Source organism: Camelus bactrianus, chromosome 10, assembly GCF_048773025.1.
Source record: "Camelus bactrianus isolate YW-2024 breed Bactrian camel chromosome 10, ASM4877302v1, whole genome shotgun sequence".
Taxonomy (NCBI): Eukaryota; Metazoa; Chordata; class Mammalia; order Artiodactyla; family Camelidae; genus Camelus; species Camelus bactrianus.
In genome coordinates, this window is record NC_133548.1 from 35,041,816 (window position 1) to 35,054,392 (window position 12,577).

Here is a 12,577-nt window from a genome sequence, read left to right on the forward strand (position 1 = left end):
ATTATAGTTTTGCAGCAGAATCTTTCCTTTAAAAAAAAAAATCTTAAGGTGCTGGACTTGAAAAAGGGTGGGGGTTGGTCTTTGACCCTCCCACCTCTACTTATTCTTCTGTAAGCTCCCACTAGGAGTCTCTGTAAAAGCCCATTTGAAAATCACTGATTCATCCAACACCCACATGGGACTTGAGTCTCTCGATCACATCCCCACAACTGTACAACCCCTCTATGAATGGTGTATTCACCACCACCCAAGGCTTCCCTTTCTATTTCTGGGTCAGGGCACTGCCATTAAGATGCAAATGGCCCTGGAGTGTGGTGACATGTTATTCTGCCAGGGCTTCACATCTGAAGTATGAATCAGACAATCTAATCTCATTCCTCCTAGCTGTCCAACTGAGCCAAGTCCAGGGAGAGAGGTGGGGCTTGAAGGGAATGTGGGTCACTTTGGAGCAGGCAGCAGGTCTGGGGTAGGGGGGATGAGAGGATGGGCAGCAGTAGAGGACACTGAGTAGCTAAGAGTCACCAAAGATGTCGGGTACCTGTGCACAGGGAAGTGAACCAAGGACAAATTTGGACGGTGGCAAATACTACCCACCCCCCCACCCTCCTGAACTACATCCTCACCCACAGACATGACCAGGAAGTGAGACCCACTCTAACCAGCACAGTGTTACCAGAGCCTGGGAGCCAGCCTGGTGCCAAGATGCACTGGTCAGGCTGTGAGGACATCTAGGACCCCTGGCACCATGCCCCCATCCCCTCCTCTCCAGGATAGGCACGTGCCACCCAGGCAGACAAGCAGGGCAGTGAGTTACCCTTGGTTTTTATTTATTTATTTTTTTCACATGAGGGATAGGATGGAGTTCTCCCATCCTTGCTCCCCTTGCATTGAATGTGCCTTGGGTCTTATGACCCTAGAGTGTCATTGGAGCCCCCTCCTCTTGCTCCCAGTGCAGGAAGCGCAAGGAGGAAAGCATTGAGAGTGGGTGTGTATGGGGGGGGATTCCCAGCTCTCTGAGCCAGGCTCAGCACCCCCTCAGCAGCTCCCTGAGGTCCTCTCCCTATAAGACTTTGACACACAGCAGGTCAGAGACAGTTGGCAGAGAAAGACATAGACAGGCTTGGAGACAGACCACACACAAGAATCACATGTACAGACACATACATACAGGCTGGCCCCTTCCTTTGGCATGGTTCACCCTGGCCCTGGGCATAGGGTCTGAGGGGGGTGGTGTGGGGCCTGAGCTCTGGGCTGGCCTTTGAGAGAGATGGGACCAACTTGCATCCTCGGTACCCCAAAATCCCAGGCCAAAGAAGTCCCCAATCTTGCCTAACTGGACAGACACCCCTTCACCTTCCCACCCAACACTTAAGAGATTAAGATTGTTCAAGTAATGAGGATAGACGAGAAAGGGAGACTCCACCCTCATCCAATCTTCCCAACTAGGGGGCTGGGAAAGGGGCTTCAGGCCCTGGGGGTGGGTCATCTTAGCACAGACTTCTCCCCTCTTCCTTCAACTCTGTGGGGATCGGGAAGAGTGGGAGTGGGTGAGTCAGACTCTCCCATCTAGCAGGAGTTGGGGGAGGTCAAGAAGCTGAGCACCATCGCCCTCCAGAGGGGCTATGATAGTTCACACGGAGTCGAGGTGGAGAGATAGCTACTTCTGGCTCCAGCAAGGGGCATTAGGCTGGCTCTTTTTAGCAATCAACATTGTCCTGGACCACTAGCTTTGCTAGAAAGATCCTTTTCCTGCTTACTCCCTCAAATTTGTACACTTCACAGGTAACACCTGCTGCCCCAGGCTGGTACTGCAGCCACTCTGACCCAACTCTTGCACGTTCCCAGGTCCTGGACCCCAGCCCCAGGAGGAGACCAGAACCTGGCCCCTCATTTGGCCTTGCTCAGTCTGAAGTCTTTTACTGGCTCCCGGCTCTCAACAGCTGACAGGGCGATGAGCATCTGGGCGGCATAGTACGTGGACATGATGAGTGCCCGCGAATAGGGCACGGGAAAGCAAAACTTGTGGATGGCGATGGTCAGGTCCGAGACAATAAAGAGCAGTGCACCACTGCCTGCTGCCAGCTCAGTCCAGCGCCAGGTTGCCCCAACCAGCTGTAGCCCTGCCATAGCCCGCCAGCCCATGAAGCTGATAATGGCCATATAGATCCCCACCAGGTAGGTGAAGGCACCTGACAGGCTTGGGTAGAGGAGGGCATAGCATAGGCCCGACAGTATTGCCATCACCAGACCTGTCCGAAGAGCCAATGGCCGCATGCCAAAGGCCGAGGCGTAGAACATGTGGGTCACAGCAAACATCAGCAGACCTGGGGGGTGACAGGGGAAGATGGGATATTAAGAGCAGGCTCAGGTGAGTAACAGGTAACGGGGGGGTGGGGGTGGGACTGCAATATTTTAGGAGTAACAAGAGGTGGGAAGAAACCCACAAAGGCAGAGACAACCCCCAGCTCTCCTGTGACACTCCAGAACTGATCACCAGATCACCAGCAAGGTCATCCTCCAACAGGGGCCCCACAGTCCTTGGCCTCAGAACCCCTCAAATTCCCCATATTCTTGTTAAAACCCCCTGTCCCAAATCCTTGGCCCCCTAGGACCCTCCAGCCCTCCACCACAGGATTCCTCCCAGGTAGCTGCTGTGATGACTGACCGTGCACAAAGTAGCCCTGGTCCTGCCAGATGAGGAAGGCATCACCTATGGCAGAGAAGACGAGCCCCACAAAGATGCGGGTGGCACTGGGGCGGGCCAGCAGGAATCCGAGGCCATGCGCCAGAAGGAAGAGCCAGAGGCAGAAGATGGGCAGGCACTTGACGAGGGCGCTGACCCACGACGGGCTGGACGAGGGCAGCCAGAGCACAAAATACACGCAGGTGGCCTTGAAGAAGGGCACCAGCTTGGGTCCCTCACTCTTCACCTGGAGGACATAGGACAAGGGCAGCACTCAGAGTGTGGGAGCTCAGAAGCCCAGTGCGGGGCCCAGAGCCCACACCCTCAGCCCAGGCATCCACCCCAGAGACAGGCCCACCTCCCAAGCAGTAAGGATTGACACACAGAAACCCAGTTTAACCTGCCCCAACCAGCTAGCAGAATGTGAACAAGCCCACTATTAATTAGCCTGAGGCTTAATTGATTAGGAAGGGAAAGGGCTCCACTGTTCCTGCTACTCACGTCCATTCTTGGCCCTGGGGCAGGACCAGAATAGTCACTGGGCAGAAAACAGATTTTGGGATAGTGTTCCATCCTGCAACCCAATGCTTCTCCTTTCCCACACACTCCTTTAACCTACCCAAAGCCCCTTTAGCCTCTCTTTGCCAGCATCAGCCCCCAGCTGTCTGGAATAGAGTGGAGTCAACAGGAAACCACAGAGACGCCCCAACTGGCCGACTCGTGATCCTCAGCAGTGGGGCCAGGACATGGGATTCAGGTCTGGCAACACCAGGTGAGTGCCAGGAATGCATGAGGGTGGGCACTGCCAACCACCTCAGCCCCCACAGCCCCTCTCCCTCCTTGTTTGTCTGCAACTCAGCCTCCACTCCCACTGCCTCAGGGATGCTGCCTAGAGAAATGGACTCATAAATTGGGAGCAAGAAAACTATCCCCGAAAGACCAGCAATCTCAGGGACTGGAAGGCTGGAGGAGGTGTCAGTCAGTCTTATTCCCCAGAGAACAGGGGAAATTCAAGGCACATCAGAAACAGAGGCAGGAAGGGGAGGGAGGATTTCTTTTCCCAGCTTTTGATCTGAAGCCAGCAGACAGGCTGGGAGAAGAGGGGGAACTGAGAGGGGAAGTTAGAGCAGCTGACTTGGTCTCAGCTGGATTAGGGGGGAGGGCAGCTAAAGAAAGGTTGTGTCCAAGGCCATTCAGGCACTCTGCAAGCTGAGGGAGGGGGCTGCTGCAGATATTTTGAATCTGTGATTCCCAGGAAGCTCCTTTCCTTAGCCATCTGCTACTGGGGCTCTCAGAGTGATTCCCAGCAGCTGAGGTTCCCGATATACTCACATTCTGCCAAACTGATATGCCTCTGGCTGGGTAAGCCGCCCAGAATAAGGCTCTGGGGATACACACAGACTCTCAGACCACCACTCCCTGGTTACCTGGGGGCTGATCGGACTGATGAAGAAGGTTGGGAAGAGGCAGATGGGTGAGTCCAGGGTCTAAGCCTACGCTTGCTCTCTTGGGGGTGAGAGCGGTGAGAAGAGATGACTAAGTTCCTTCCTATGGAGACTGCCCCATGTAGGCTGGTCAGAGCAGGGATATGGGCAGAGGAGGAGACGGCAGGAGACGCTTATCCTCACTGTCCCCAGATCTCCCCAACAGCCACCTGCCAGCGCTCGGAAGCATCTACTCCACACCCCTCTCCCAGCCCCATATTTCCTAGAAGGAGAAACAAGCCGTAGTAGCCGGGGAGGCTTTGACAGTCGTAGAGAACCCAGCATTAGAAGGAAGAGGGGAGCGGGGAGAGACAGAGGTGCAGGTGAGAAAGTCTTGAACAGGAAGAGGTGTCAATAGAGAACGACCCCTTTTCATCCAGCGCGTTATCAAGGCTGCGTTAACTTAGAGTAGTCCTGTGCCCCGCCCCAGATTTATTTAGAAGATGAGGAAAAGGAGGAAATACATTTGAAACAGGATTCCTTGTAGGTCCCAGTAACCCTTCTGCCCTCCCCCGCCCTCTCCCACGCCTCGCTGTGTTCTGCGCACGCGGAAACCAGCGGCCCGCTGCCGTCCCCTCTACGCGGCAGCGACCCCGCGGACCCGCGCTAGACACAGAGATCAACCAAGTCATGCTTCCGAGTCACGTGCCCACTGTTTTCCTCCCTCTCGCGGGCCGGCTGGGGGCGCGCGGAGGAGTGGCGCCCCGATTTGGGATGCCGGGGGCCGTGACAGCGCCGCCTCCCGCCTGGGGACGCGGACCGCCGCGGGATCCCTGCCCTTCCTCGGCCCCTCGGCGGCTTGGCCTGCCGCAGCCCAGTCCTTAGGTCGGTGGGCTGCGGCTGAGCCGGACATTGGTTCGCTCGCTCGCTCACTCACTCACCACAGTGACCGGGGACACCATGGCGGCGGCAGCGGCGGCAGCTGGCACCCCGTTCCGGGCTGCAGCGGCCAGGACGCACTCGCGGCCAGGTGAGGAGACGACGACGCAACGAAGCCCGGGTGACGAACAAAACCTCCCGCACGCCGGGCGCTAGGGGTTCTTTCTGCCATCCCCACGACGTCACCGCAGACATGGCCAATGAGCGGGCTGGAGTCGGCGTGGGGCGGGGTCTGGCTGGTAATACCGGATAGGCCCCGCCCACCCCAACCCCTACAGCGACCCCCAACCCCTGCGCAGCCGCTTTAGCCGGGAGAAGAAAGGCTTCTCCCAGGGGGCAGGAGGCAGGGTCCTCCAGGCCCCGCCCCTCTGGGAATCAGTGCCAAGACATCCCGGAACCTATCCGTGATCTCCGGCCCTGAGTGAGGACGGAGCTTGGCCAAGAGACAAACACATTCCTGTCCTGGGCTCACGGCTACACACATTTTTCTCGTAACCCGGGGATAGAAGGCAAAGGCAGATTCCCCTCAACTTTTAAACATGCAGTCCACATGGACACAACTGCGATTAGACCCACAACCCTCACTGCATACAAACATACAGGCAAATGGACACACAATGGTCAGGAGACGCACACGTTTCAACATGAAAAGAAACACATAGCAGCCCATATACCCATACATATGCACAAACACATACAGGATCACAACTACCCTTGGGCACCAAACAAGTACATAGACACAAAACTGAGAGCCGCAGGTCGACACACATCCTTCATCGTAAAAACAGAGACACATATATAGGCATGCAGCACCCTATAGACCCATAATAAACACAGTTGCTCAATTCTTAGGCACACACCTCTCACAACTCAAGAGAATTGAACACACACAAGAACACAACAGGAATGAAGTATGGACAGGCAGACCTGAGCATACTTAAAGGCCCACAGGAGTGTGAACTAACTCTGCCAAAAATGGAGCTTAAGTAGATTAATGTTGATATTACATAGACTAAAGGTACACAGGCACATTGGGAACCAAGCATGTACAGAATTATGGGAATCACATGAAAGAACTGGTAGACAGTCAAATGGACAGGAATCTAGTTCCACTTTTGCCACTTCCATGCTGTGTGGTTGGGTGAATCACTTTCCCTCTCTGGTCTTGATTTCTTCGTATATAAGATGAGTGGATGATCTCCAAGATTCCTCCCAAGCCCAACATGTGTAGGATTGGGAAGGCCAAGGGCTGCTGGTTTCAGGAAATTCAACTCGAGGAGTCTTCCTGGAGATGGAAATTTAAGATACAGCTTAAAAGGATGGGCCACTGGTTTTTGATCTGCTGTAGGAGGGTAGTTGTGTGTCAGGCTTGGGGAATTAGAGTGAGATAACCAGCCCTACCCAGCTCTAATTAGCAGCCATCAAGGAGTTTTAAACATCCTGGAATGGTGACACTGAGACCCTAGTTTTTGACTCCGCCTTGTGCTGGCTGGGGAAAAGCCCTCAGACTGAGAGCTCTTGTGAGCCTGTTCCAAAATGTGCCTTTTTTTTTTTCTTTTGGACCCTGCTTAGTTTCCCTAGAGCCTGTGCTGTTGACTTGACACCTTCTCAGAGCAGGGAGCAGTCCTCTTCTAGTGATAGAATTGACAACCAGAGATTCAGAGCCAAGGGCAATAAGGGTGAGAGTCAAGGCTTGGGACTGAGGCTCATCCACAGCCTTCACCCATCCCTTCCAGACTCCTTTTAAATAAGTGTCCCAGAGACCGATAAACTCTGCCCGTTCTACTTTCTTTCCAGTCGGGGCTGTGGGGAGATTCACCCTACCAGAATATGGGAGACTAGAATTGTGGCCCCCAGAGCTTTGTTGTACACACACACACACACACAAACACTCCTACAAAGTGTGCTACCTGGAAGAACACTGGGTTGAAAAATACTGTATTTAGTACTAGTCCCCCTCCTCTGTGACTTGCTAGTTATATGACCGGGCACATCAGTCCATCTTTGGAGCCCAGTTTTTTCATCAGTAAAATGGAGGAACTGGGCTAGAAGACATGTGCAAACGTTTCAGTTTTCCAGCCAAACCCTTCAGTGTCACCTAAGGGATAGTTCTCAGAGAGTGGCCAAGTCAGAGCATTTTTCATTTCTCTGGATGTTAGTTTCCTATCTATAAAAAAAAAAAAAAAAAAAGGTGGGAATGTAACAGTGGTTCTGAAAAAGTGAGGTCTGTCAAAATTACTTGGGAGGCTTTTTAAAAAGCATAGATACCCTTGTCTAAACCCAGACCTACTAATTAAGTGGCACAGATTGTAATAAGATTGAATACACAAATACCTAAATAGACAAAACATGAAGTCTAGAATTGTAACCCACAGAGCTGTATCAATGTTTGATTACCCAGTGGGCAATGATCATAGACATAGGTTGCCCACAGTGCAGAGGCATCTCCCCTCTGTGCTGGTTATTCTCTTTGCCCTCCCACCACCCGGATCCATTTTGGCCCTTCTCCTCCCTGCCCCTGGAGGCTGACCTCCATGAACTGTATCACCAGGGCTCACTTGTTCTCTGGCTTCTGCTTGGATTCAGCTAATGAGAGTCAGAGGCAGATCTGCGGTTGGGGGAGCACATGGTTGAGGTTCCCCACACCCAGCCTGCAGGGTGAGGCTGGGATTGAGATTCTGATAGTGGTTCTGTGCTCCTCTATGGCTACTGCTCCAGGCTGCCACCTTTAACTTCAGCCTCAGGGTTGGCAATAGCTACCTGCTTTTGACTAGTCTTTAGGTGGCTTTGCAGCCCTGACTAGTTTTTTTAACTTTACCCATATCTCTGCCATCTCGTTAGTTATATTCTTGAGTATGCCAACAACCTGATACAGTCACCGACAAAGGAGAGGCACTGCCCCTTCCCCAAAAGAAAGAGCTTATCTAATTTCATTCCTATGAATAAGATTTGCTGTTTGTTTCAGAAATGAAATTGTATTTACTGTGTAGTAGTTTTAAGTTGAACTACATATTGTAAGGGGCAGAAAATGGGATAAAACTCCCTAAAATTATGCATTTGTCCCTCTCTGTACCCAAAACTACCTGTTTCACACAGCTTTGTAATTTTCTGTTTACTTACTTGTCTCCCCTATAAGAGTGGGAGTCCATTCATCCATTCATTCATTCATCCAACAAACGTTTATTATGCACCAAGTTATGTCCTAGCCACTGTTAGGTGCTGGGGTTTACAAACTTCCATAAGGTATAGGTTCTGTTGTCACGGAATTCAGTTCAGGCATGCAAGTAAACAGCCATTATGTAGTGCGGCAGTTGAAATAATTGAGGCATGCAGGCACGTCTCCAACAACATCAGAAAGATGTCAGAATCATTCTGTGTGCCTCAAGGAATTGAGAAACCTGGGGTTAAATCTATAAGGATGAGTTGTTCTTCACTGAGTAAACACCAATGGAAATGATGTTCTAGGTGCCAACTAAAAATTGTCACTTGCCTTCTGCCTCTACAAGGTCACTAGCCACTGCAGTCAGTGACCTTCAACATACTCTGAAAGGAGTTCAGGGTGGAGATCAGGAATGAGGCACTCTGTGCTCTGGGAAAAACTGGTAGAACAGGCCTTCAGATAGTTAGAGATTTCAGGAGAAGATTTTATGAGCCCAATTCCTTGCCTCTTCTCATGTCTAGAAAAGCACTAAAATCATTAGTGGAGACATCCGCTCCTCATGAGTAGCAGCAAGCCTCAGCCAAAATGTGTCCTTGACTGCATGTACCCCATCCCCCCAAACAAAATCGTATATAATACTGACCTCTCCCCCACCTCTTTGGAGCAGTTCCTCAGAGCTATCTGACAAGGCTATCTCCCAGGCAATAGTCCTCATCTTGCCCCAAATAGAACTTAGCTCACAATTCTCATGCTGTGCTTTTTATTTTTTCAATCAGCATAGAACAAATGTACACAGAAGCATAAGAGATACACTGAATTCAGAGAGATGCCTGAAGTGCTGGGGTGAGCTGGGGAGTGAAAAAAGGTCAATCTGAAGAAGAAAGAATGAGCAAGGTCAGAAAGGATCTGAGTGTTCTGCTAGGGAGTTTGGACTTGACCTAGTAGATGACAGAAAAACAGTTGTCTTCTGTGCCTTAGCTTCTCTGATTGTTCTCAGTTCTCACACACCAGACACTTGGACGATTCACAGAAATGGTGACCAACCATCATTCTGGATTCCTGAGTGTGCCAGCAACCTGATACAGTCACCCACAAAGCAGAGGCACTGCCCCTTCCCCCAAAGAAAGAGCTTATCTAATTTCATTTCTATGAATAAAATTTGTTGCTTCCTCCTGTGGCGCTTCTTCTCAGTGGCCTCCTCCCTCTCTGACTGCCATGGTTTTGCCCCAGAGTAGTTTCTGTTTGCTTTGTTTGCCCTACTTGGCATTGTAATCCAGCTTTAAATGGTTGACCTGATTCCTGACCGTTACTGGATCTCAGGTAATTTCTTCACATCTGTTTCAGAGCCCCCAGAACACTTCTAACCAACTCTCAGAGCCACCCTACCACATCCCACCCCTGCCCCACCTGTAGAACCGGGGAGGAAAATCAGACAGTGGTGAAGAAATATTAAGGAGTGTGTGCCAAGTTCAGATGTTCTGATAGCAATGCGTGGGGGAGTGAGTTGACGAGTTTTTAGAAGTGAGCTGAATGTGTGCCAAGTGGAGGTGTTTGGGAGGAACTGGATACAAATCTGGAGCTTAGGACTCAGATAAAGACAGCGATGTAGATTTGGAAGCCGTAGCCATTCTGAAGGCTATATGAATACAATTAACCAGGGAGAAGTCTTGAGGGAGTAGAGAAGAGGGACCAGACCAAACCCTGGGGGGTCATGACATTTAAGGGTTAAAAAAAAAAAAAAGGAAAGGAGACAAACACACAGGTAAACAGATACGTCAAGAATGTTTCTGACACCTCCAGTACACTCACAGGGAAAGAGACAGACACACCCAGAGAAGTATATGTTCACATATACCATAGATGATCTATGGTATTTGTGGTTTGGCTCCCTCCTAGAACAGGTGACAGATGATGGTTCTGCTTCCGCATTGTAATAAGTCAGAAGCTTTTATAGACAGAGGAGAGTGACCCGTCTTCATTCCTGATGGTGTGCTCCATTAGCTTCCACATCATCTGTGTGAGGCTCCATTCACCCAACCCCAGCCCAGGGCAATCCTACAGGTCTCTCCTGCCCTCTCTGCTTACAGGAGTCAACTTAGGAATACTGAATCCCAGTATCCTCCCATTTTCTGAAGACACTGGTATCAGAATGCCTCTGTCATGCTGGAGCCCACCTAGGACAGGCAGGTGAGCCCTGGAGTGGCTGATGTAGCCTGTGGTGCAGGGTCTTCTGCAACCTTTAGGAAAAGGACAAAGATTTTAGCAGTACTCACTTTTCCAGACCCTCAAAGCTAAATTTTCATGCTGTCTTGAGATAGTTTATGGGTCAATGTCCCTAAAAACCTTCTGGGTCTTTAATTGGCTTCTGGGCCTGGGGCTAGACACATCTGGGTTCTTACTCCTCTTTCCTTTACTTTGATTATTGATAAGGGCATCACTAGACCTTTAGACATAAGCGGACTTCTCTAACTGTACAACTGCTAAATCAAGGGTCTCCTAATGGGGTCACTACCAGGGATGCCTCAGGAGGGATTCCTGATTTTGGTGGGGTATATGGGATTAACTTTTTCCTTTTTTTTTTTTGTTCTTTGTGGGGAAGGGGCAAGCTAATTAGATTTGTTTATTTGTTTATCTTTAACAGAGGTACCGGGGATTGAACCCAGGCCTTCATGCATGCTAAACACATACCCATCGCCCCCAGAAGGGTGGTTTTGAGAAGCAAACAAAAATCACCTAGAAGATCCCACTCATCAAGCCCCGTGAATGAGTAATTCTCTCCTCAACATCAGCACCTGAGGATCAGTCTTGGACTGACAGGCCAGAGCAGACCCTCCTATGTCTTCCTCTCACAGACCCCATCTTCCCAGACAGATAATCTCCCCCTGGCTAGACCCTTCCTTCTAGTTATCTCATTCAAGTACAATCATTCATTCATATATCTGGTAGTTATCAACCACTTTTACAGTGGGCCAGGCTGGATCTGGGCCACAGACATGAACAAAACAGAACTTCCCTGTCCTCGTGGAGCTCATGGTCCAGCAGGGGAGGCTGATGCAATGATCACAACCTCAGCTTCCCACCTCCACCTGCTCCCCTCTCCTCAGATCTCCAAGACCAGAAAATTAGGCAGGGACAGCGAGGGCTGGCTGGGCCTGGCTGGACCTTCCAAAAGTTTCCTCCTGACCCGACGGGAAGTGGAGCAAAGCCAGTGAGGCTGCAGTACCGTGTGCAGGGGTCAGGAGTGTTATTTTGTTACCTCAGCCCTCTTCAAACCCTTTCCTAATCCACCTCGGCTTCCTACCTCCCATCCGGAGAAGAGTGGGCTTTGGGAGCAAGTCTTACTCACTTATTACAATAGAATTTAAACTGCCAAAGAAAAAGAGCTGGAATTGTGACCACACTCCTCTCCCTGCCCCCACCCTGAAGGTTCCTGCACAGGCCAGGCTCTGAGGGGAGTAGGGCAGGGGAAGGCAGCAGCAGTCAAGTGGGGAGGTTGAGCAGCTCGCCCATCCCTGAAAAACTGGCCCATTCTTCTCCATTATCACAGACACACAAATATACACACACACATACACACACACACCAGCCTCTGCAACAAGTCTTCTAAACCTCCATTGTACAGGAAAGTGTTATGAACGATCCTGATTTGCTGCAGCAAGAGCCAAGAAAACAGGTTCAGATGATAGAGGGGGAATCACATTGAAACCAGCGGTAACCACATTTTGGGATTCCCAGAACTAGTCTAGCTTAAAAATATATATATTGGACATCAAACTAGGGTCACCTACTTTTTTATTTTGCCAAGTAAAGACATTAAAAGAGAAAAAACAATAAACTGCCATTACTGTCACTCTATTAAAAAAAAGATATTTTAACCCTAAAAATGAAGACTATAGACTCAGAATGTAGGCCAATCCTTTAAACAGAACTTAACTTTGTGAAAAGAGTCATACTACTTTTATTTTTATTTTTCCCATTTCTTTTAGGCCTGGTGACACCATCATCAGGGACCAGCACCACGTATTTGGAAACTGTGAAAAATGAGGCACATGGAGGGACACATTGGCTATGACAGGGATGGGGAGGAGGCCTGTTGCCTTGGAAACAGATTTGGAAGCCAGCTGTTCCTGGTTCCAGTCCCAGAACCACCAACTTCTCCTGGGCAAGTGATTGGATCTTTCTGAGCCTCAATTTCCTTTGAAGTGAGGAAACCAGTAGTTTTCTCAGAGTTTTTGTGGCAATTCAACTTATTTATAAAGCACCTGACACTTAAAAAGTGCTCAGTAAATACTGCTTTCCTTCCTTTGAGGAAACCTAAGTTCAGAGTGGGCTTTTATTTGCCTGGAATGACTTAGGCACAGTCTTTTCTGA

The 12,577-nt window shown here is 50.2% G+C and overlaps 1 protein-coding gene across 1 annotated transcript; it reads right to left on the bottom strand.

The window, feature by feature from the left end:
• Positions 1 to 806: 806 nt before the first annotated feature.
• TMEM86A (transmembrane protein 86A) lies at positions 807 to 5,232 on the bottom strand. The gene is made up of 3 exons (XM_074372260.1): positions 5,049 to 5,232; positions 2,666 to 2,930; positions 807 to 2,324 (listed from the first exon to the last, which is right to left on the bottom strand). The coding sequence occupies exons 1-3, from the start codon at positions 5,067 to 5,069 to the stop codon at positions 1,888 to 1,890; spliced, it is 723 nt and encodes a 240-aa protein (XP_074228361.1). The 5' UTR covers positions 5,070 to 5,232; the 3' UTR covers positions 807 to 1,887.
• Between the last annotated feature and the right edge of the window lie 7,345 nt (positions 5,233 to 12,577).